Source organism: Corapipo altera, unplaced genomic scaffold (assembly GCF_003945725.1).
Source record: "Corapipo altera isolate COAL_440 unplaced genomic scaffold, ASM394572v1 47, whole genome shotgun sequence".
Classification (NCBI taxonomy): Eukaryota; Metazoa; Chordata; class Aves; order Passeriformes; family Pipridae; genus Corapipo; species Corapipo altera.
The window spans coordinates 867084-892847 of NW_020884897.1; the positions used below are offsets into that span (position 1 = coordinate 867084).

The window sequence follows — 25764 nt, forward strand, 5'->3', positions numbered from 1 at the left end:
TTATTACTTTCTTACTGAGCAGATATATAACAGCAATATACTAACGCAAATATTAAATAGTGTCTATATTAAATAGTGTCTCCATAGACAGATTTCTATGGTAAATCATTTAACTTCGTGGGGGAAAGGAGAATGGCATAACAGAAAACAATAAGAGGAAAAATCAATGTAAGGTTTTTTAAGCAAAGGTAGAAGTCCCCTGTAGCAGCCTGTAATTTTGACATGGATCTCATTGTTGAAGTATACAGGCACTCGATAAGCATTTGTGAAACACCCATGCATTATTTGGTGAGAATAAATGCCTTAGTTTTACTGAAGGGAAACTGGGGAAGAGATCATAAAACCATCTCCAGTTACCTGAAAAACTGCTTCCTACTAATTTTATGAATCTCCTTAAAGATCAAAAGCTATCAGCAAAAGATCCGAAAATTGAAACCAGGTCTCTCAAAGCACAGGTGAGCATCCAAACCACTAGATCATGTTTTCTTTAAGTCAGCTACACTGAAAATCTGATCCCTGAATATCCTGATCACTACAGTCAGTATAAATACTAAGCAGCTAGTCATCTAGAGAATTTGCACAAAGCACTGGAGCAAGTGGGTTATTCCCAGGAGAAATTTTTGCAGCAATTAACATCAGGACTGAATCACTGCATGTTGTACACAACCACTGTGCAACATCCAGGCAGTCCATAAGGATCACTGGGGTGTGAGAATAAGTTTTTATCAGAAACACTTATCATCTGTTACCAGAGTCCAAACATCCATCAACAATCACCTTCACCCTACTTGCCAATACATGGAATGATGCCTGTAGCGTACCTGGACCATAGTAGGGGAGATTGGCCCAAATATAGTCACAGCCCCACACTGTTTTCAAAGATGAAGGAACAGAGTGACTATGTCTCAAGGCACTGAGCTGGATTTATTCATATGACAATATCAGTATCAAACTAGAAATCATTTGTTTAAGATCATGTGTTAGACAGGAGCAGCATTAAATTACAGACATATGAAAAAGAGACCATGCTTCAGAACAGATTCAGTGTACAACATACACAGTATGCCATTAAACACAAATGCTTATAAAGAGTCATCCTAAGCATCAAAGAGAGTTTTATAAAAGTTTACGTTCTCATCCCATGGGATGTACAGAACTATGCAGTTTACATAGTTTTACTATCATCCAAAACATCATGTTTCAAATGTATGAGGCACAGCAAAAACAATATAATTCCATTTCCATAGGAACATAAACACCGCTTGTCACTAATGACACGCTTTCCAAACTGTAGCACTCACAGCAATTATACATGTGTACAATTTTAAAGTATTAAAAAGCAAGAGTCTGGAGCCTGCCCATTGTTACTGTGCAATAGGGAATAACATTTGATCTACCCTTGAAAACTATCATAAATATCCTTGCAATAGCTGTAACAGAGGAAGCAGGTGGAATCACTGCCATGTTTTGCCAGGGCCAGCTTGCTGTGCTACTCCCAAAGCTAGCCAATACAGCCAGTGAAGGATTCCCTCCACCCACAGAGAAATGGACAGCAACCTGCTTAGCTCCACAGCCCAGGGAAGATGCAAAGTTCACACAAATCTGTAACCAAGTGATGCTTTGACTCCAGAGACAGTTGGTAGAAATTAGCTCAGCTTAAGGGATGCCCTGATTTCCAACAAGAATGACCAGAGATGGTCAAATCTTAAAGAGAGAACAAGACTGAACCAGTCTTTGACCGGCTAAATGAAGGATTTTCTTTTTTTTTTGGGGGGTGGGGGAGGGTTTGCTCTAAGGACAGCTCAGAGAGACTGAATCTTATAGCCCACATGCTCAATTATTATTATATTTTTTCATGATATTATTTGCAAGCATATATTATAAGTTTTATAAAAGTGCAAGGCCCAGCACAGGAAGATATCCTGGATTAAGACATTCCCAGCAGTGTTCTTTTTGCCATCTTCTTGTCGGTCAACCAGCAGCTGCACAAGTACCGTTGCTTGGGATCAGCTTATCAGAGCCCCTAAGGGTTTAGCTTAATCATCTGTGCAATTAAACACTATTCACATTTGACAGCCTACAATGGCAATAGTTTTATGTACAAATTTGAAAATCAAGTCTTAAAATCAAGTTTTAAGAGGTAGAGGTCCATTTCTGACCCGTCAACATAAAATGTTACCTAGTCAGTCATATTCTAAGGCTGGTGGTCCCCTAACAATATTGAAGTAACCAGCTAGAGCTCCAAGGTCTATGTAGAGTGATCTTTGCCTCTTTAGCAGGTCTGACTCTTCCATGCTCCCGTTACACAATGAGGAATCTAAAAAGGAAAAAGAGAAAGCACGTCATTATTGCACAAATAGCTACAGCAGTTTATTTTCGTGACTGTAGGTATTACTGGAATAATTGGCCTATTATTTGATTTTACTAATCTGTGGTTTAGAAAATTTCATTTTTAAGGACAACATAAATCAAACCTCACAAAGTATAACAAATCAACTCTAGGGTAAAGAGAGGTAAGCAGTTAGCAAGTGAAAACAGCAAGTGCGTTCAACTATTTCGAAAAAAGCCTCCATCAGCTGGGACAGCTAAGCAGAGCTTCCTCATCCACGGAGCTATAGTGATAAAGGAGAGTTTGGTACAAGGAAAAAACCTGCTAACTGTCTGCCAGCTGAAAATTCTGCTTGATCATAGGGCAATTTTCATCTGAACAGATGACGTCATCTTTGTCTGGGTGTGACAATACAGAACAAATATGGGACTGTCAATCTCAGTTTTTTTAGGTCTTTTAAGTCAAGGTCTGAAGAAACCAGATCTGGTTTGCAATAGCAGAATTCCCCTGAATACTTGTATAATGAGTATCTTGGAATCTCAAGCACCTACACTAAAGTTCTAGTTTAATGGTCAAATATTTTTTTCGTGTTCAAAACAATTGATTCAGATGGTCTGAGCCTGTCAAAGGATTCTGCAACCTCAAGGCAAAATCCAGAAGGTACAACACCATTCTAAATTCAAAGACTATGATTGATTTAAATGTTAAGTAAATTTGTTGCAACCATCATGCATTACAGCACCCAAAACTTTGCATAGATATCTTTTCAAGTACTTATCCCAATTAAATAAACCCCTTATCTGGGGTGACTCTTTCCATGCCTTTTGTCAGAACCTTCCTAATGTATTTTATAAGTAGAAGAAAATAATTTTGAAGCCTGTTCACAGGTTGCTGGCACTAAATCTCCCTTGGTCTTGATACAATCCAAGGGCACACTGAGTTTCCTACCTGGTTCGTGTATTATCCTGATAAAGCACTTACTAATGCACAAGGGCAACTGTGCTCTATCCTACAGTCACTTTTGTTTTTAAAACAAAGGGCTTGCACTGCTGACGCTCAGCAACCTTAGTATGGCTTTACGTGCATCTTTTTCCTTAAGGAGGCAAAAAGTTTTGGTGGTGGTGGTGTCTGTTGGACTTTGCTGTTGTTGACAAATCACTAGTATCTATAAAACATCTCTAGTACTGTGGCAAATTAAGGCAATTTGGGGCAACGATCTATACTTCATGAAGCGCCTTGAATGATTGCCAGGGCTTTTTCAAGAGCCAGTCCTTCCGGAGCTGCAGAATTCAGGCTGAGTTCCTACCCATTGAAGTCAATGGGCGTTTTACAGATCACTTAATGACCTCTGGGTCTGATCTCATCCGACTGGGATTTTCACTGGTCTCTTTCCAGGCGCGTTTTGAGTTTCGTTGGCTTCTTAACACTCACTCAAATCAAGATTTGACGCGAAGTAAAATCTAAACGTGCAAGGTAAGCAAGCCTGATACCATTACCTGTAATGTTTTCTGGCAACTGCAGCTCCTTCCTCCCGAGTAGCCTTTTCCTTTCAAACAATGCCGAGTCCAGACTCTGGCACCGTGGCTGCTCCTCTGGAGGTGGGTGCAAGGCTTCGTGTTTCAGTAAGTCGGCTGCAGACAGCCTGTGATTAGGATTCCTTTCCAGAGCTGCTTCTAGCAACTCTCTCATGGAAGTGCTGCAGTCTTCAGCAATGTCCTCTAAGGGGGGAGCTTGCTTGTGTATCTGTTGGAATGCAAAAAAGACCACTGAAACAGTTATTCCAAAAACAATGGAAGAGGAAGTCACAGATAACCACATGAGTGGTCTGGGAATTCCCCAATTACAACTCATCACCTCCCTAAGTTGAGCTGATCAATTAGAAAAGAACATGCAACTGCACAATGAATTTAAAAACTCCAAGAAACTTCAAGCAGCCTAAAATCCAGTGCAGTGAAAAATCACCAGGTTTCTGTGCCACACTGAAAGAAACAGAGATCAAATTTTGCCAGGCTCCAGTTTTTAACTGCAACTTCTAAGCAAAACAGACAACTAAAAGACAGATGGGCTTGTTTCAATCAAGTCTCACACTGTTCTAACCCTGTCCTTGCAGTAAACCCACGGTCTGTAACTTGCAACACAAATCAAAGAGATGACTCCAGCTCAGCCTCTATTTTCCCCTAAATGATCAAAACCCACCTCTTCCCTCCCTCCCCCGAAGCAAAAAAGATGATATCATCTCTGACAAATATTTTGGTAGTTTTTATATGACTGGAGTTTTCCCAACTTGAGTACAGGAAACTCTTCAACTGAAACTGAGCTACGGTTTTGCTAAGGACACTTACGATGTAGAGGTAGGATGGATATGCAGAACGAGGATATCTGTTCACCCAGGGTGGGATTCCCGTTTGCATATGAATGATTGTAGCTCCCATGCTGTAGATGTCTGCTTTTGTTGTGTGGCCTCTACAGAGGATAACTTCAGGGCTCATGTAAATCTGTGGAGAATAGTAAAAACAAAGATTAGTCATTAAGGGAAAACAACAAGCAAAGATTAATTGTGACATTTTGTGATCCGAGAAACCCCCCTCTAAATGGATGCATGCCAATAGTACCTGAAGCCTAAAGACCAAGCACCATCTGGGGAATGAGATTTTTGTGCTCTGCACATTACCACAGTCAAAGATATAGCACCTGGACAAACTCATATTCCAAGTCTGCCCTCCCCAGACAGACCACAGCTCAGCAGCTATGGGACTTGACTGAGCTGTTCAAGCCATGGCTCTGCTTCTTTCAGCTGGGCAGCAGAAACCTCATCCCTCCACAGCAAAAGGAGTGCCGGTTTGGTTTGTGGGGCACTGCTGGCATTGCTCCATTCTACATGAACAACATGGGTGTGCACTTAGCTAAAGAGAGAGGGAGACCTGCACTGACAGCTATTGAGGTGTGGGTAGGAGTCCACTCTTCAAATCCCTGTTACACTGGATACCATACAACTCTTCTAAACAGAACTGACAGATAAACAGTCTCCTGACTTCCTTACTCATCTTCTTATCCAATAACCTGCATATTGAAGCATTATCTTAAGAAATGGGATAATGAGGAACAAGCCAGATCTAGGCAAAGTATAAATTAAAAAGTCAGGTCCCTTAAGCCCTGTTGCATGCCCTTTCCACCAGATTACCCCCCAGAGCACCTAGCACAAGCATCCCTCTTCTATCCTTTTTTCAAACCAAAAATTTGAATCTTGTCTAAACCAAAATACAGTTTTCATTCAAACATTTCACTGAAACATTCGAATTTGTCAAGACTGAAGAAGGACCTGCTGGGAAGCTCCTGCCAGCTCCAAGCAGTTCGGAGTGCTGCTGGAGGAGAACCAGACAGACAGGATGCAGGAGGCACACCCCATGGCTGGCAGGAGCTGCCCGCACATTTCTGCCACTGCCACTGGATCAGGGAGCAGGTTTCAACACAACGTGAGCCCACGGCACACTAGGTTAGCAAGCCACAGTATTTGCTTCTGGTTTCTACTTTTCCCTCAGCCAATTTCCCTCTAAAGGAGTCAAACAAACTTTAATTAGTTCAAGTCATCCTGTCACAAAGAATCACATTAAAAGTCATTAACTGACACAAGGGCAGGAAGTTAAGTCATCACCACATGGTTCGACTACTTATTAGCACAGATCAAGAACGGCTGCAGGGCTCACGCAAATTCCAAGGAATATTTCCCAGTAAATCACATACCAAATCTGCAAACAGAACTTGTGATTGGAAGTGTGTGCAAAGGTTCAACAAGTGTCTGCAGCTGCTACTAACTCCTATCCACTGCTTTCCTCAGGGCTAAGATAGAATCTCAGTGTGACTGCAACTCTAAGTCTCATAAGGAGCAAAGGACAGAATTTCTCATCTCGTAAAAAAAAGTCTTTGGCAAATACAGCACAACTGGAGTGAAATCTATATAAACAAAAAACAGCTGCCTTTATGAGGGAAAAAGGATGCTGGTACAAGATCCTGTCTGCAGTTAAAGTGTGAAAATGGTCAGGATGCACCTGGATTGCACAGGGACAAAATGCAAAAATGATACCCAAGCTCTGATTCTAGACTGGTCTAAGACTCTGTTGTCACCAAAGCAGACAGCCCAAGCCATGGATACCTTCCCATTTTCATTCCTTCTGACTGCTGGGCTGGCACTTGTCTGCCAGTCAGACTAAAGACACAGCTCAGCTGAAAACCAGTCCTTTCTTCATGCTGGGCTAGTTTTGGTTTAGCATTCCTACAAATGAATCACACCTTCCACACTCAAACTTTAGCAGACCTTTTCCTCCCCTCAAATGGTGATAAACTGAAGCTTACATCTTTTAACAAAGTGACAAAAGCATAACAGAAAGTGTAGCAACTGCCTAGCAAAAGTATTTCCTGCAGAGCAGTTTCATCCCAACCACAGTTTATTGTGGTGTATGACTTGTATGCAAAAGCAGAAACACCAGGTTTTTCACAGTACACAAACTAAACAAAATTTAACTACCTTTCAATCATTTTGGCCCAAACTGTAACTACTCATTTTCACAAACACAATGAAGATTCACTATATTCAGGCTTCCTTTGCTATAGAAATGAACAAAGATTCTAACTCCCAGAGGAGAACACACACAGAAGAAAGATAACTCCACCTGCCACTTTCCTCAAGGACACAACTCCCTGCCAATACCAGATGTAAGAGAAACCAGCCAGCTCTCAGGCACGACGCTGCATGGCAGTGACAGTCCTAATCCCAACTGTATGAAGAAACAGCACTCTTGAACAACTGCACCACCTCTTATGGCTGCATAATAGAGGTATGCAAATGTGGGAGGACTTTGGAGAGTCAAGACCTTACTTTGAAAAAAAAAAATAAAATCAAGAAATCCAGACTACAGAAGGCATTTATGGGTGACTGGACTAGGCACTGTGGAGAGGAAGTTGCCTAGAAGGAAGACTGTGAGCAGAAAAGCCTATAGGAACATCATGAATCCTAGTCTATAAGTCTTTGATTGGTATCTGAAAATCCCCTTTCCCAGTGCTCTCTCTCCAACCTCACCTCCAGCCTGCAGTGCTGTGGCAGGATTGCCACTTCCAAGGACTAGCTACTGCTCCCCTGAGACACTAAACACCAAACACAGCCATATTTCAGAGTTGTGGGAATTATCAGCTTTTTGTGGACATGACTGCAGGTGCTTGACTATGCAGAATCATTTTCCTCCTGCTAAATGAAAGACTAAGTGTTTGTCACTTGGTAAGGTGAAAACAGTGAAGTGTTTTTCACTTTTCATTTGTTCTTACCAACATGAACTTCACCTGCCCTCCAAGACCCAGTCTGCTCCACAAACCTGGAAATTTCCTGTTTACACAAATCTCCATCCTTGGGAAATACCCTACCAGGGCTTCCAACTCATTGTTCTTATTTTCATTAACAGCACACAAAATCCCCTTAAACAAACAAAAAATCCCAAACCAAACCAAAGTAAAAAACCAACAAAGCATATACATTAAACATCAGAAAGTATGCTGCTTCCAGTTCAGTAAGCATTTTAAGCCCTTACCTCCCCTGACTAGAAGGCCAGTGAAAAAAAACATTCAAGTGTTTCCTCAATTATCTTGAAAATAAACAAGCCTGACCTTCTGTGAAATCTTAATTTATCCTACCTTTCCAAGGAGCGAAATGCTCTTTGTCAGTTACACAAGTATCTCCTCTTTACACATGTGGTAGACTATCAAAGTGGTTAAGTGCCAGCATTTCAGCTGAGGTTTCCTGTAAACAATCTCCTCCAGCAACAGAGAGCACGCGAAGCCACATCTGCAGCAGCTATCCAACCTAATTCTTGCTGCTTGGTTGTTTGTTAAAGCTCCAGCCCTGGAAACACTTTGGCATGAATGCAGCCCAAGTGGTGTGCAGGACCTCTGTGCACACTCAAAGTCACTGAGAACATTTAAAAGGCCCCCACCTCCATCACTGTTATGCCTAAAAGCAAATTTATCAGACAATAATCAACTGTGCCACACATAACCCTCGAAGAACCAAAAGGTTACATGTAGATGGTGAACAGAGCTTAGAAATGCTAAGGGATGAAACACAGCTATCTGTAATTTCTGTGGTCTTGATGGAGGAGTCAAAGCACTGTGTTGAGTAGGTCACCTCAGTCCGTAGTGGGTATCTCAGAAGAAATCTTTGCTAGAGCAAAGAACAAATTCCTGTTTGAAGTGTCTCTGACCAGCAGCAAACAACCCTCCCCAGAGTACTGTTTGACTTCAGTGAATAACTGCTAACAAATGGGACTGCAGAGAAAGTGATATGGCTTTCAAAGCCTAACACTTGGTTCTCCATTCAGCAAGTTGAAAAGAAGAACATAATTGAGACCATATTAATGTTTGTAACTTTTCTGTAAGTTTTATAATAACTCTTTTATCCACACTTCTAACCCTCAAGCTTCAAATATGAGCCTAAGTATCACAACCACAAGAGTAATACAAGGTAAGAGCTTCTCTCCCTCCAGCTTCTTACCTCTGTTCCCCTAAGGTCTTTGGGATAGTAAACATCTTCAGTCATTTGAACACTTAGGCCAAAATCCACCAAAACAGCCTTAGTTGACATAAAGACAATGTTGCTTGCTAAAAGAAAAACAAAATTGACAACATTTAATTTCTAGCACTGGCATTTATTTCACAACATGACTGTTTCATTCAGATGCTGGCCTGAAAAGGAAGAGAGATTAGCACAACCAGTCTCTACAGCCAATAGTCCTTCTAGCCAAAACAGATCTGGTAGTCATTTGGTCAAATTTTAAATCATATCTTCAAATCAAACTGGACTGGTTTATGTAAAAGAAGAATCAATGTTTGGTTATTTTCCTAGCTTAAAATAAAAAAAGAGAAAAAAGAGAGGGAGAAAAAGCTGAGGGTAAAGGAGGAAAGTAGAAGACTGGTAGGCATCTCAGCACAGTACTCTGAAAATACTTAATGGTCTCCAAGGTGGAGAGCATGCTGTGCAGGTCTGGCTATGAACAGCACAGTTGTTGGTCACTAAAAGGTGTCTCTACACTACCAATTTAAATGAAGACAGAAACAGAATAACTCAGGCCCCTCCACAGCAGCCACACCAGTCTCCTGCACTGGTCAGCGAGAGCAGCTCAGTGTGACAGTGGAGAACAGACTATGGCTGCAAAAATAATGAAAGACCAAATGTTCCAAACTCCCACTGAACTGCAGCAGTTTCTGCTTAATTCACTTTCCTTCACAGAACTCTGCCTAAGGCATAAATTTGTACTCTGAGGTTTTGTTTGCAGCTTTATTTCTGATCAAATATTTACGAATGTAGTGCTCTGTGAGAGCCTGGAGAAATTCCTGTTTGCTGTTTCAGAAGATGTGGTAAAAAAAAAAGTCTCCAAATTACGCAACAGAAACACATTTTCTCCCAGAGGAAACTGTGGGCCATTTTCCATCTTGACAGTGCCCACCATGACCATCCAGTGGGAAGACACAAGTTTAATTTCTGCGGTACCAACTCCTGAAGCAATGCTTCATATGGTTGCCTCCTTACCAGTGCTACAAAACTAAGTCTGTAGTTTTAGGGATACCTTTGAAGACATGGATTTTAAACATCCCATAACGGACAGTGCAGAGGACCACACTGCCACAGCGCAGCAGGCTCTGCTGCCTGCCTGGGATTCAACCCAGCCCTGGCTTGTTTTGGACTGAAGTTCCCTCCACCAAACAGCCTCACAGTTTAACTGCTCTCCAACCAAGGATTAAAATGAGTGGCAGCACTGAACACCTCCCAAGAGCCAGAATGTCCTTCTCCCTTTCTTGGCTCAGGGTAGTTTTTCCTCTCAATAAAATCCCCACCTCCTTCTGTATCACTGGGACAGACTCAATAGCAGCTCAATAGCAGCAGATGGAGTGAGGAAGAAATGAGAGGTGTTTGGGAAACAGCCTTTTCTATTGATTCCACCTGGCAAGGGAAAACACCTCTGCTCCCTGGAGTGGAGGCTGCCTTGCCAGGCAGTGGGCATGGTTGCCATTTCAGGCCCAGGCTTCCCAGCTCACCCCCAGGCACTTGGCAACCATCAGCCCTGGAGGACTTCTTCCTCATCACCTGCCCTGAATTCAGCAACACAGGAAAAGGCTGGGAAAATAGAAACACACTCATGTCCATTGCATTCAAAATGGACTGGTTCTCCTATCTACTATCTGGGTGCAGTAGGCTTTGGGTTGGTTTGTTTTTTAGACCTTTTAATTAATGTCATTGTTACTGCCAATTACAATAAACCCATGGGAAAGATTCTTACTATAAGTGAGAAAGAATAATTAAGGGAAAAATTAAGCAGTTTTATAGTTGTAAACCTCTGAGGTTCTGACATCTAAAGTACTGACCCATATTAAATTTAAAAAAAAGTGCAAAACCGAGATAAAAATCTAGCAATTCCTGATAATCATCTTCTGTCAACTATTTATTATAATGCTTCAGTTTGAATATTTCTATTTCAAACCCTCAAGTTTAAGTAAATAAACTTGCAGAGAAACATCTTTATTAGAGACACTGTTACTAGAAATACCTGTCTGTAGGGTGAGGTTGTGCTGGGAGAAACAGCATTTAATATTAAATTAAATGTAATGCATTAAAATGTAATTTTTAAGTAATTTAATATTAGTGTATTTAATTTAGATTTAAGTATGTTTAAATATTCTTTTTATTAAATATATATATTTTAAAAGCAAATATATACTAAAATTTGCTGTAATTGTTGAAAGAAAAAAAAACCAGCACAAATTATGTATTTAGTTCCAAAGTGTCACAAACTGAGGAACAGCCATGTACAAATGTAAAACTTAAAAGAAGATGCAAGCCGAAGGTGAGCATGGAAACACTCAGGATGAATTTACATGGAAAGCTGGAAACTTCTGTCTTAACGCAGACTGATAATTTCACTCTTTAGGTTTTTATTTAAATTGAGTTTCTCGCAAACGGCAAAGTGTCTATGACATTCTAATTATCCTCCCCACTGAAGTGAATTAATAAATAACGTAAATAACTATTACCTCCAGAACCTGACCTTGCCACTTGTTCAGCATTATCCCTCCCTCCCTCCCAGAGACATGAAGCTATGTGCCCCAGCTTAGTCCCAGGCTCTCCATCAGGGTCCCAACCCAGCCTGGACCCAAAAGTACCCCAAGGAATCACACAGACGTACGTTTGATATCATGGTGGATAATCCTCTTGGAGTGGAGAAAGTCAAGTCCTTTCAGAATATGCTTTGTCACCCAAATGATTTCAAACTCTCTCATAGGACCACAACTTTCCAGCTTTTCCATGACCGATCCTCCCTCTCCGGCTTCCATAAAGAGATGGATTGTCTCATCCCACAGAATAGCGCCGTATAATTCAGCAATGTTTTCGTGACGGAAACATGCCTGTATTTCAACATCTGATGGTTTGAACTGTTCCACTGGGACCTAGGACATTGAAACAAAACCACAGAAGAGCAGTTCAAAAAAACAAGTTACCCATACTAACACTAGTTATGCTACTGATTAATATGAAAGAAAGTAGCAAAGCACTCCTATCCACTTGTTAAAATGCAGAGCTTTACTTTGATCCTGTGACTTGTTCTTCCTTTGCAGTTGATAGACATCCTGTTAAAAGCTGAGAGAGATTTTGGAATCATGCCCAAATAAAAAGTGCAATCTTCCAGAAAAAGCAATGTAGCAAGAGTTATTCCCGTCAAAATCCAGTGGTTATGCAAAAGCTTTATGCAAACTTCCTGGTGAAGGAGATAAAATTCCCACTGCTTTCTCCATTAGTTTTGTGCAGTCTCATCTGCTCTACCAGAACTATACGCTCACCTGACAGGTGGATCAGTGCTTGCCATGCTCAGCATAGTCTGCGGACTAACCCTGCTCAGGACCATTACTGACCTCAATTCAGTCCTTATCAGCACTGTTTTATGGCTTGTGAGAAATCAAACCTGCTTTAAAGTGAGCACCCAGCAGCACTTTATTTCTTCAAAAAGTACTGACGGCAGATTGCTAAGACAATGAAAGCAGTGTTTGCTTATTTTGCTTACACGCAGAAAATCTACTACCACCCTTTTTATTCTTCTTCCCTCAGACTCATGTCTGTGAACCAAGTAAGAGTTTTTTATTTCAAAGCAAAATATTGTTTGTGTTTTCAGAAACATTATGATGCTTTAATTCTGCAGTGGGTTATGCAGGAGCAGCAAACTCCATCTGTCCCCAAATGGACACCCTGGCTGCAAGGGAAGGACACACAGCTGCCTCCCCAACTCTTCCACACAAAAGTAATACAAGTACTTATTCATGAGCTGGGGGATATAGAGCAATGACCTAGCTGAGCTTTTACTGCCCTGAATATTTACTGCTCCATTCAGAATAGTATGCTAAAAGGCAAAGCTGAAAGAAAATGTTGGCTTGCATAAAAGTAGGGCAGTGCTCAGCAGTTTTCTTGAGACATGTCTCAACTTTAACTCAGTGCCCAAAACACAGTAAGAGTTGCGTGTAGTGAGCTCTCAGGGACTTTAATGGCACTGGAGTAAAGAAAAGCTTAGTTAAAGGACAAGAGCGTAAAACCATCTGCAGCAACGGGGTTTTGCTGTCACCTTCAGCAGGGATGTGCTCTCACACTGATATTTTACCATGTGAGTACAGCAGAACAAGCAGAAAATCTACTCCCACACCACAGTCCATGTGTCAGTTACATATACTTACAGATACTTTCAAAACTCAGAAACTTTCGCAGTCTCAGAGCCAAAAAATTAAAACAAGTTAACAGTTAAAAATGCGCATTTTTCCTACCTTGTGTAGGCCAACAAAACCAAGATGATCATCAGCCAACAGTGAAATTTGATGCAGACATATTTGAAAATATACTCTATGCATTACATCGTACAATATTTGCTCAGAGATAAAATTACTGAACTAACATACCAGTTTGCATGCCATTCGTTTCTTGGTTTCTCTGTCTTGGGCTAAGTACACCTTCCCAAAAGCTCCCCGAGGAATAAAATCAGAGCCAATGTTCCTGTAAGTCAGCTTCCATGGAAACAGGAGCACATCTGAGTCAATCTGATAGCGCCCATTCTTGGGTGTGATCTGTGGAGTTAAATAAATAATTAAAAAATCACGATGAAGTTAAAACCACTTCAAACTTAATTAATTTTATACATGTAGTGAGTAAAAAATTAATATATCACTTATATATTTGCATGACTGCTCAGCAGTCTTTATTTAGAAACATCAAATGGGAACAGCATGTGAGGTGTGGCACTCATTCACAGACCAGGCATCCACGTTTCTCTCCAGTGACTAACTTTCAAAGTGTAAGTTGCAATTAATTGTCTTGAAACAACAACAACAGCAGCTGGGTTAATGAAATTACCCACCTCTTGTTATTAGATTTACCTGCACATGTTTGTCCTTCCTGTAATCTGTTAACTTGTTGTGCCACATACCTGTTACTCACAAGTTATCTTATACAATGTGAGCAAGAGTTTCAGCATTTCCTAATATCACATGTACTGCTAGGGGAGCACATTTTAATTTTCCATCTTGTATCAGAGTTTCTGCTGGTTAGTAAAAGGTTGAAGAAGCCTGCTATGATTTTACCAGCCACCTTCCTCTAGTTTTATATCATAGTTTAAAGAAAAAAAAAAAGAGCAGGAGCGACACTGCTTTATGTGGGTAACGCTGGGAGCTTTTGCTCTTTTGTATCATCAACTAGGCAAGGAGGGCTTCTCCAGGAAGCAATTCAGGGCACCTAAGTCAGTATCTTGCTCTAAATCTTTCTTCAAGTCGGCTCCCTCCCTGTGCATGTGACAGAGAGAGGGACCAAACACCTAACTACAGCCATATGAGTACTGCCTGAGGTCTGATGTTATTTCTTCAGTCTCTTAATCTCTCAGCTAAAGAATTAATAATGTTTTCCATGAATATTCTTCTAATTAATTCAGAGATACATGGTATTGTCAGTATTTGAAATGTCATTAACCTGTTTACTGCTACTTTATCAAGATTCTTGAAGGGATATAATTTCAGATCAAGGATATTTATCACTTCATGTCTGTCACATGGCCTCATATTCAGCTCTTCAGTTACCCTTTTTAAGATAACAGCATATTAAGATTATTTAGTTTAGATTTCTTTTTCAGATGTAACACACAGTCTTTCGTGCTTAACCTACCTTCATGTTTTTCAATTAGGAAAGTATTTTCTTGACTCCTAAAATTGTCATTTGTGATTAGTATCTACACGAAATAAATTAATTCTTTGAAGTTCCTAAATTTGGAGAGGATAAGTTCTTAACCTTTGGCAGTAGGGGGGATGTCTTTTAATAAACAGTATTTTGCTTAGGATACAGAGAATGAGCCCTCCCTCTGCTTATTGTAAAGCAATCCGTACACCTCTAGCAATCTGTACATCTTGCTTGCCTTCTGCATTTCAAGGGGTTGAGACTTTCTAATCCACCATGGGTTACACCTTATCCTGGAAAGGATCGTAGTCTTAGTAGGGTGGATTTGCAGAGCTAGAGAGCAACAACCATGACACTATTCACATTTTCAGGAGGCTTTCAGGACTAGTTCCCAGCCGGGCCCTGTGAATGCTAGTTTGTGGCTGCAATGCATCCTTCAGTTTAGTCTCAACTCAAAGAAATCCAGCTTGTGCACTTTAAGACCCTTTGTGATGTGAGCCATGGATGCAGTCAGTGAGGGTCACCAGGCAATCAGAAACATTCCTGATCCTAACTAAAATGCTGTAGGTATCTACAATGTAGATGCCCCTGCTGAAATGCATGCAGCCTGCCTCCAGCCCTCAGTTGCTTAATGGGATCACGTGGACCTAATAGTACTTGGTTCATACCAATTGTATGCATCTGTAGAAACAATGTGCAAGCAAAACAACCACGAGTATGTAGAACAGTGTCTACCCTAAGTATAGGAAACATTTAATATTACTAAGTGTCATTTCAATGTTACAGAGTTGAAAAGTGATTGTTTTGCAATACTGCAATACTCCCTCCAAATCAGAATAAAGCAATACCCTGTGCTATTTTACACCTGAGCAACCAGTAAGCCTCAGCAACCAGTGTTCACATATAAAACATAATACATACAAGATATTTAAGATGACAGAAATGGAACATCTTAAGAAAATGTAGCAGCAGCACAACCATATATGAACAAACTTCCATTTTATAATTGATTGTTTCTAGAGCAACTGATCTTAAACAGAAGTCAAATGACACTAATATCCAAAGATGCTTGTAGTGCACAAATAATTTTAGGGGAAAAGTGAACACATCTCAAAACAACAAATCTATACTTGAATTTACTAGTGTGAGATATTACATAACATTGTAATTCTTAAAATCACACTTGATACTATGTGCTTTTTCTCATTATGTTACTATTATTAACATTTTATGCAGATAGAGTGAATTTAGTAACTATATCAATAGATCCTGGATCTTTATTTTTGGGAGTTTGCATAATGAACTCTTTTTACTGCATGAACACAAGGCACTGGAAGACCCTTACTGTCTCCCAAACCTGTAAAACATCATAGTTCACAGAATCATAAAAAAGGCTTGAGTTGGAACAGACTTTTAAGATCATCTAGTTCCAACTCCCCTGCCATGGGCAGGGGATGCCACCCACTAGATCAAGTTGCTCAGAGCCCCATCCTACCTGGCCTTGAACACTTCCAGGGATGGGGCATCCACAGCTTCTCTGGGTAGTCTGTTCCAGTGCCTTACCACCCTCGGAGTAAAGAATTTCTCTCTCATATCTAATCTAAATCTCTCCTCCTTTAGTTCAAAACCATTCCTCCTCCTCCAATCACTACATGCCCTTGTAAAAAGTCACTCTCCCTCTTTTTTATACGAGTTGTGAATTTTATAAGCCCCCTTTAAGCACTGAAAGCACAGTGAGTTGTGTATTTTGCTTTTTTACTGTTGGTCTTAAGTTTGTATTCAATACTGGGAAATGTCTTCTAATCTCCAGGAATACCAAGAGGTAACATAAAGTGGATCCTCCTGAAGAACAGATCTTTCTCCATAGCTCCCTGAGAATGCAGGGGCTAGGCTTGGTGGTCTCAGAGCTTCCCTCCAGCCCCAGGGTTGCACAAGAAACCACAGTCTGACTTTTATCCCTGGGACTGGGGTGATCTTTACTTAGATTCATTAAAACCTTCTAATTCCTTAGTTCTACTAAATGTCAAATAAAAAGAAAATGGACTTACCATATTCAAAAGGATTCCAGATTCTTGTTGTCTGCATCCTTTATATTGTTTTGCAGTGTTAGACACCTGATTTGCAAAAGCCAGCAGGTCTTCCACAGTCCCGTATTTGACAGAGGACATAAAAGAAACCTCCCTTTCACAAAACAGTAAAGATTCTGAACGTTCATCATTTTGATTTGCCTCTTCACACATTGTTAATAAGCTGTCTTCATAGACTGCGATGTCTTCAAGGTTTTCCATGATGTCTATCACCTTAGACATATTTAGATCAGTTAGCAAAAAGTCAATTTCCTCTTTGCTATCACTACCCGTGCTCATATACTCCATTACTGTCCACTTTGTAAAACCACTCCTGAAAAAAAAAAAAAAGAAACAAACCTGAAAACACTTTTCACCTAAATTTGTTTTACGAAACTAAGAATGAAAAGAAGTGATGAGGGTGATCAGCAGCTCATCATTATACAGTTAGATTTAAAATTAATGAAGAAAATTAAATTATTAAATTAAAATTATGAAGAAAATCATAACTAGTAGCTTGGGTGAAGAAAAAATGGAAAAGTCTTTGCAAGTGAAATGTATTTAGAAGTTATTAGTGAACCTCCCCTATCATTCATTCTTGTAATTTATTATGATAAAAAGCTTTTCATTAGAGGAACTGGTACAGTAAGGGTACACCACTGTGATGGATATTCAAAAATGAAGGAGCCCCCTCAATACAAATGAAGGAATTCACTGTTTGGAAAGGAATGATGGAGATATTAACATTCTCAATTAGTTTATGTCCAACTTTTTACTGGCAATTTATGTGATGTATCCAGAAAGAAGGGGAGGTCATGGAGCATCCGTTAATATCATTGTACAAAGCACAAGTAAGCCCCCACCTAAGATACACAACCTATACTGTTTTTGTAAATAACTGATCAGAACTAGACTCAAACTAAAATTTTCACCAGTTTCAGAAGAAAGTCAGAAATTGAATAATCATAAAAGCAATGAGCTTTTGAAGCAGTTTCCAGTAGTTTGTTCTGCTCCCACCAGTCATAAAAATAACTTTTTAGGTTACTATTACAACTATTTTGCTGAAGTGGATATATACGAAACTGGGTTCATTATCCCAAAAAGTCCCCTCCTATCCCAGATTTCTACTTTATGTCGGAGAGAGTTACTTCTTCAAATTAAAAATGTATGCATAGTCAGTCATTAAAATACTGACACAAACAGTTTTCAACACATAAATGTCTAGAGCACTTACCCCGTATTTAACCTGGTTACATCACTCAAAACCATTAAAAACGTCTCAATATAATCCCTGAAGTCGTCATGTTTTTTGAACTCGTATTTACCTCCGATGATAATTTCGCAGCGTTCTGTCTCAGTCTATTAAAAATCCAAAACAAATAAAGACATTGTATACCAGCTCAAGCAGAAGGACTGGTTTGTACTTACATAGATCATTTGCTTCACGGAAAGAAAAACTAGTAATCACAAGGCTGAGATAACAGGGGATTTTTCTGCAGAAAAAGATGACAGCTCAAAAAAGAATCAAGCTACTGTATGATCATCCAGATTTCCAAGTAGTAGTGAAAAATAGTTTTTCCATGGTTAGGTCCCGAGTTTTATTCTCTCTGCCTCATGCTTGTTTATAGCAGAGAGAAGAATCTCCTTTTCCTTTAGCAGAACTAAGCAGAGCATGGCCTCTTTAGAGAGCTCTCATTTCCCTTTTTCATAATCCACTGCAACCATCTATTTTGGGCAAGAGATAACAACCAGACTAAAAGACACTTAAAAAGTAAGAAGAAAAAAAGGAAAAAAGAAAAGCAGCAAACACAACCTTATCTGAAGGACAAGCAGCAGACTCGGTCCCCTGAGGCCATGAAGCAATGCCATTTACCCAGGTACAGTTTCTGGTTATGATCACTATCTTTCTTACCCGCACCGCAAGGAGGTGGAAGCTTTGTGGCGCATATTTCTCATGGGTTAGAGTATTTACGTCAGCTCTAATGTGAGGGAAACCAAGTAAAATGACGTGTCTGACTTGGCAAAGAATTCAGACCACGTGCCGAGAATTCAAAAGGCAGGACAGGACAGGAGATGCAGCATCAGAAAAGGCAAGGAGAGTGCCTGTTCCTTTTCCAACTCAGATCCAAACCCTGAGAGTGACGGTGGCAGAGCAGTACTGTGCCCCCCCATTGCCCCAAGATGGACAGAGTGACTTTCACCAATACTCTACACCAGTTCACTCAGACTCCAGTCAACCTACACCCCTAGCATTAGGGCAGCCAGGTTGGAAACCTTGTGGTCACTAGCACTAGTCAATCAGAAAGGACACAGGCTTTGTATCTGGGATGCTCAGAGAGATCCGGTTTTCCAACCTACACAAAAAGCAAAAGATGATATGGGTGTTTCCTAACCCCTATCACCCCATCTTCCTGCTCCATGACCAAGCTATAGGCTGTTAACAAAGCCTGAAAGTGATTACACTTTATTATAAAGGAGATTTCTACTTTTCCCCACTGCATGACTTCTATTCGTTGTGCTTTTTCGGTGCTGAATTGGCACGGGTGGAAAGAAAAGAAACGGTGCAGTCATAAAAGGAACTGAGAGACAACATGTGCAAAGTCAGGTAAAGCTACAAACTAGTCCTGAGGGACTTCCTGAAGAAAAACATGAGCCTCTAGATGCTCTGGTCTTTTGTGGATAAAGACAAGTACATACCACAATTAAGCTAATTTACTCTCTGATAGCATTTTCACGTACATGGCATCTGTACATATTAGACCAAATGTAACTTTCTGTAAGTGCCAGCTCTGCTCTGTTCCTCAAAATATCCCCAAACTACAGCAAAATACTACTAATATTCTTGGCAGTTTCACTGCTACCCAAAAAGCTCTGAATAACTAGAAAAAGTGACTACAACCTGCATATTCTCAGTTCTGTGCTTTTAGTGCTTGAGAAAAACTGCAAACCCTTCACCTTCACAACTACCTGAAAGGAAGTGGTAGAGGTGGATGTCAGTCTCTTCTCCCAAATAACAAATGGTGGGACATTGGGAAATTGTCGCAAGTTGTGCCAGGAGCAATTTACACTGGATATTAGGAAAAATTTCTTTACTGAAAGGGTTGTCAAACACTGAAACAGGCTGCCCAGGGAAGTGGTGGAGTCACCATCCCTGAGGGGATTTAAAAGACAGGTAGACAGAATTGCACTTTGGGACATGGTTTAGTGGTGGGCTCAGTGGTGCCAGGTTAAGGGTTGGACTCAACAATCTCACAGGTCTTTTCCAACCTAAACGATTTTAGGATTCTATTTTTCTCTATATCTAGCAAATTCTAAACACTAAATGTTTACATAATGAAAGCACTATCTAGACTATAAAAGCTGATTTTTTAAATCATGCAGCAATTTAGTATTATATTTCCACCACTGGCAAAAAAGGTGTCAATTTACCAACACGGAATTCACTCCTCCTTTTATCCCTAAAATTCTGTACTAGTATCAGTGGTGAGCACTCACATAATATTTTAACCATTCTATATAACCCAGGCTCATGAAGAAATTACATCACTAAGTAGGTTTTACTTAGATTCTCAGCTAAAAAACTGGTCTTACCTGCAGTAGAAAAATAAAACTATATGCAAGCACCACTTAAATCAGTTGCTAAAGCACAAGGCTCTTTCTCCAGTTCTGCCAATATTTCAACATCATCACATGAGTAATTTGCAAGCCAAAGGTTTATTTCTCTATTTATCATGCACAGCTTTTCAACCCCTTTTGCCCGAGAAGTGTGCTGCCTGAGAGCATACTTATATCCATCATATTAAATAAGAGTAATTGGATACCAGAATTCTGAGCCCCTGTGGGACTTTTTGAGTGTCAAGGATCAACAAAGCAAAAAAATTAAAAAAAATCTACAATAAAAATAAAATAAAATAAAAAAACCCACAAACAAACGGACAAAAACCCCCAAAACCCAAAATGAAAAAAAACTAGCCAAAAACTGCATAGACTGGCTCAACACAATCATACACCCATAATAAAGATCTCTCCGGCTGCTTTTAGGGAATAATGTTTTGATCTAAGTGACAAGTCATTTCCCGTCAGCGATGAAAAAAGCCCTTATGTGCCTTTAAGAAACTTATCGACAGACTTCGAAAAACACAATCCCTCTGGAAGAAAAGTTGTACTGTTAAGGAACAAGAAATGTCAACAACCTCAATTTCGACAGCATTGCACACGTTCACTTGGAAGAAGAAAATCCCCAACTCCCCCAGCGCTGGCAGCGGCAGAGCCCAATTCCAGCTCCAGCCCCTTCCTGCCCTGCAGCCCCCGGGGACAGCGCAGGTGCCGCAGACCCAGCGACCCCCGCGGACACACGGCGGGGCTCGGGAGGCCGAGGGCGGACAGAGACCGACCCCAGGAGAGCACTGCAGCCCCAGCCCTCTGTCCGCCGGCCGAGCTGGGGGCGAGCGGAGCGGGACCCGGCCACCTCCGCCCCGGCAGCGCAGCCTCGTCCCGCTCCATCCCGCCGGGGATCCCGGCGCCTCTCCCAGCGCTGCCCCCTCCCGTCTCGACCCCCCCAGCCCCGTCCCCGCTCACCCTCGGGCCGCCAGGAGAGCGCTCGCCGCCGCTCCGCCCGCTCCCAACGCCGCTTGGCCGCGTCCCGCGGGAAACTCCCGGGGGCGGGGAAGGGCGCAGGTAGCACCGCCCGCCCCTCGCCGAGGGCGGGGGACCGGGGCGGCCCCGGTCGCGGTTTCTATTTCGGTTTCCCGGCAGAGGACGGCCAGCGCCGCCCTGTCCCGGCCTGGCCGTAACCCCGGCCAGCGCTCGTCCCCTGCCCCGGCGGGGGCATCGCTGAACCCCTCTCCTACAGCCCCTCGCCTTCCCGTGTGCACATAGAAGGGATCCCTCAGCTGCACGCATTCATCAAGTTTAAGCATTATCTGAATCAAACCAGCTGACACTCGGGTGGAATTTAGGACAACAATTTCAAGAATTTGTTACTGGCAGTAGGATTAAAACACTGCAGGACACGGTAGTGTGAATTTGGCAATTGCTAAAGTTGGGCAGGACTACTTTTTATTCCTCATCCAAAAGGCAGTTAAGTATTGCAGAACTGTGCTGCCCAGTAGCTCCTCTTCAGTCAGTTTGTTTTTAAAGAGACAAGTAGCACCATTACGAAAACCAGCTGCCACAGCATTAGGAGCTGATGAGTTGAACTTGTCTCAAGGTGTCAAGAGACAAGATGCATGTTCTGTTTATTATCTGCAGTGTAATGATTATCTGCTTACTGAAGTCAGTGGCAAAACTTTCATTATAAAGTTTCAGGACAAACATTCACCTTAGGCTTCAGTGTTTACTAGTTCATACAAATATTTTTCTGTTTATATGATCCAGACACACTGACTCCCTTGTTTAAAGGTTTTATGTTTGCTACCTCTCCTATGTTGTTCAAAATGGTCCAAAGTATGTCACAAATGACATTCTGAAATGTGCAGGGACTTGGACTCACTACAGGACTTCCTTTTCCTTAGCATCATAATTATGTATGTGGAACACTGCTAGCAGGGTTAACCTTTGCTCACACACAGTGTCTTCTCCAGACTATACAGATGATAAATACATTGACAAGCCTCCACAAAGAAATATGTGCGTTGTTTGTTGAGTTTGACTTTGTTCAACCCAGTGCATCTGCTAAAAAATGTCTGTGAGAAAAAGGTAAGAAAGCTGAAGATTATTAAAGAAAGACAAAAGAGAGGAAGAAAATTAAGGGAACTGAGGAAGAAAATTAAGGGAACTGAGGAAGAAGTTAAGCTATAGGAGAGGCCAGGCCAGGGAAAGGGTGGAATTGGCAGCACCTTGAAAGTGGGAGGTTAAGGAGGCTGAGTAACACATCCTTAACGTGCAGCACCTCTCACGCTACGGTACTTGAGGTATCCTCTTTCAAGAACTTGCTTGTGCTATTAGTTTCCCCAAACCTACAATTAATTTTAATGAAACCATTTTCTTTTTTTAGATCAACTTCAAAGGGGGAAAGAGGAGGAGTTTCTCTTTCCACATCAATGAATTTAGGCAGGACAAGTCATAGGATTCCAGAGGAAACTCGCCAGAGAGAGAGGGAGGAAACACAAGTTTCTGCTCCATGGTATGCATATGTAGGATATAAATTGAATGGCTGTATTTTAGGTCAATCTACTCTGTCTTAATGATCATCCTGGGATACAAACCCAAGATCATTAGAGCACAGCAATTATTTACAGACCCTGACTTACTAGGAGGCTACCAAGAGTATATAGAGCTCTACAGTGAAGACCTACTAACACACAAAGTAGCCACACGGTCCCTAACATACAATACAGATGTGCCTACACATTTTATACAAATGCCTGGTTTTAAATATTAAAGAAAATGACTTTTTCTTCAGTCTATACCAGGGGAACCATGCTGCAGGCCAATAACTAGTTGCTGGGCACCCTGCAGCTCTCTGCCCCAACCACTGCATTTTTGATCCCACAGCATGGGACTAGACAAACAGAATCACAGAATCAATTAAGTTGGAAAAGACCTCTGAGATCATCAAGACCGACCTATGACTGAATGTCCTAGTTAGAACAGCTGGGACCGATTCATCACTGGATGGGTGTAGCCCAAACCTGTGTATTCTATAGCCTTCCATGCCATTTCACAGAAACTGTTATCAGTAGAGGCCTGCGAAATAGGAAGATGTTCCTGTCCTCATACCCTTTTATGGAATTCCTCGCTCTGAGGGAAGGACTGAGCATTCCTCATACCCTTTTATGGAATTCCCCGCTCTGAGAGAAGGACTGAGCATTCCTGCCTGAACTGGAGAATATATAAACTTGGAGTTTCAGAACCTTTTCACCACTTGTGGGATCGAGAGGAGGACTGCAGGCCACCGCTCTCAGCCAGACTGCAGATCACTGCTCTCGACTGGACTGCAACAGCACTCTCACCAACAGGTTTTTCCCTCTCCTTTTACTTTGGACTCAGGGGGGCCCAAAGAACACCACTCTGTTCATGCCCCAGGGTGCTGGGTTATATATTTGGGTTTTGTAGGTTAAAACCAATTGTTTGTCTGTATAATTGTACTTATTTTGTTATTTTATTAAATTGTTATTCTGACTTATAATCTCTCTTTTGAGTTGAGTTCATTTCCCCTGCTGGTTTACCTTTAAACCAGCACACTGAACACTGAGTGCCACGTCCAGTCTTTCCTTAAACACCTCCAGGGACAGTGACTCCATTCCCTCTCTGGGTAGCCTGTTCCAATGTCTAATCACCCTTTCTGTGAATAAATTCCTCCTAATGTCCAATCTAAACCTCCTCTGGCTCTTAAGACTATATCCTGTCATCCTGTTGCTAGTTGCCTGGGAGAAAAGGCTGACCTCCACCTGGCTCCAACCTCCTTTCAGGTGGCTATAGAGTGTGATAAGGTCACCCCTGAGCCTCCTCTTTAGGCTAAATACCCCCAGCTCCCTCAGCCACTCCTCAATGGATCTGGGCTCTATACCCTTCCCCAGCTTTGTTGCCCTTCTCTAGACTCACTCCAACATCTCAGTGTCCTTCCTGAATTGAGGGGCCCAGAACTGGACACAGTACTTGAGGTGTGGCCTCACCAGTGCCAAGTACTGATGGAGAATCACTTCCCTAGTCCTGCTGGCCACACTATTCCTGGTACAGACCAAATGGTTTACATCCCCTTTTCAAGTAGCCAGTCTGCCAAAACCTACATTAGGTCTCCATCACCTTGGCCATGCGACCCTTTGGGTTCACCTCCACGCCCACTCTCACCCTCCTGCCCTTGGCTGGTGGGGCTCATGCAAGGGGTCAAAGCCGGCCCTGGGCTGGGCTGTGGCTGCTTCTTCACACAGGTCAGGCAGCTGCCCACAGCCCACACCTCGGGCCTGGCTTGGGAAGCTCACAGAGTATCTTGAATTGGAAGGAACTCACAAGGATCACGGAAGTCCATCTCCTGGTCCTGCACACGACAGCCCCAAGAATCACACCACGAGCCTGAGAGCATTGTCCAAACACTTCTTCAACTCTGTCAGGCTTGGTCCTGTGACCACTTCCCTGGGGAGCCTGTTCCAGTGCCCAACCACCCTCTGGGTGGAGAATGTTTTCCTACTATCCAACCTTAATTCTCTCCTGACACAGGTTCATGCCACTCCCTTGGGTTCTGTCAGCGGTCACCACAGACAAGAGATCAGTGTCTGCCCCTCTTCACCCCTCACGAGGAAGTTGTAACTGCAGTGAGGTCTCCCCTCAGTCTCTTCAGCTGAACAGACCAAGTGCCCTCAGCCGCTCCTCATACGGCTTCATCTCCACGCCTTCACCGTCCTTGTTACCCTCCTTAGGACGTTCTCTAATAGCTTAATGTATTTTTTATACTGTGGTGCCCAAAACTGCACACAATGTTCAAGGTGAGGCCGCACCAGTGCAAAGCAAAGCGGGACAATCCCCCACCTGAACAGGCTGTCGATGCCCCCCCAGGACACGGTTGGCCCTCCTGGCTGCCAGGTCACACTGCCGACAGCTCAGTTTGTTCCCTGTGCGTGCAGCAGGCAGCTGTCCGCACCCTGGGGCTGGCTGCGTAAGTCTGCTCCCTGCCGTCAGAGCTCTACACGCCTCGGGCACCAGCAGCACCAGCCGCAGCAAAATCCCTCCCCCGGCCGCCGGCGCCACAGGGCCGGCCCAGCCCGCGGGGCCGCTCCGCGCCCGACGGAACCGGGCTGAGCCTCGGCGGCCGCCGTGGAAAGCGGCGCCTGCGCAGAGCGGCGCGGCCGTGCGGGCCATGGCGCTGTGGCTGCTGCGGCGACGCCTGCGCCTCCCCGGGCCCGGCGGCCGCGGGCACGCCCGGCTCGGCCCCTCCGGCGCCGCCGCCGCCCAGCCCGCTGCCGAGGAGCCGGCCGAAGGTACGGAGGGGCTGCCGCGGGCCTCGGGGCCGTGCGGGGCCGGGAAGCATGGCGGGCGCTGCCGGGGCGCGTGGGGACGGGAGCGGCCTCCTGTCCCGCCTGTCCCACTCGGCCCCGAGAAAGGCGCCGGGGCAGTGCCGGTGTCCCGGGCGGGAGGAGCTCTCAGGGCCCGGGCAGACCGGCCTTCTCGGGTGCAGCCCGAGGGACAGAGTCCGCTGT

At 42.8% G+C, this 25764-nt stretch overlaps 1 protein-coding gene across 5 annotated transcripts; it reads right to left on the minus strand.

Annotated features, from left to right (window-relative positions):
* Positions 1–905: 905 nt before the first annotated feature.
* Positions 906–25285, minus strand: MAP3K8 (mitogen-activated protein kinase kinase kinase 8). Of its 5 annotated transcripts, none has more exons than XM_027648558.1 (9): positions 25097–25285; positions 17865–17989; positions 16613–16964; positions 13304–13468; positions 11551–11812; positions 8865–8971; positions 4672–4824; positions 3826–4072; positions 906–2317 (listed from the first exon to the last, which is right to left on the minus strand). In XM_027648558.1, exons 2-9 carry the CDS (start codon positions 17897–17899, stop codon positions 2184–2186), a joined length of 1455 nt encoding a protein of 484 aa, XP_027504359.1. In that variant the 5' UTR covers positions 17900–17989; positions 25097–25285; the 3' UTR covers positions 906–2183. The 5 variants fall into 5 exon arrangements, with proteins under 5 accessions (XP_027504359.1, XP_027504355.1, XP_027504358.1 ...); XM_027648554.1 differs by lacking the exon at positions 25097–25285 and adding an exon at positions 24767–24862; XM_027648557.1 differs by lacking the exon at positions 25097–25285 and adding an exon at positions 21951–22162.
* Between the last annotated feature and the right edge of the window lie 479 nt (positions 25286–25764).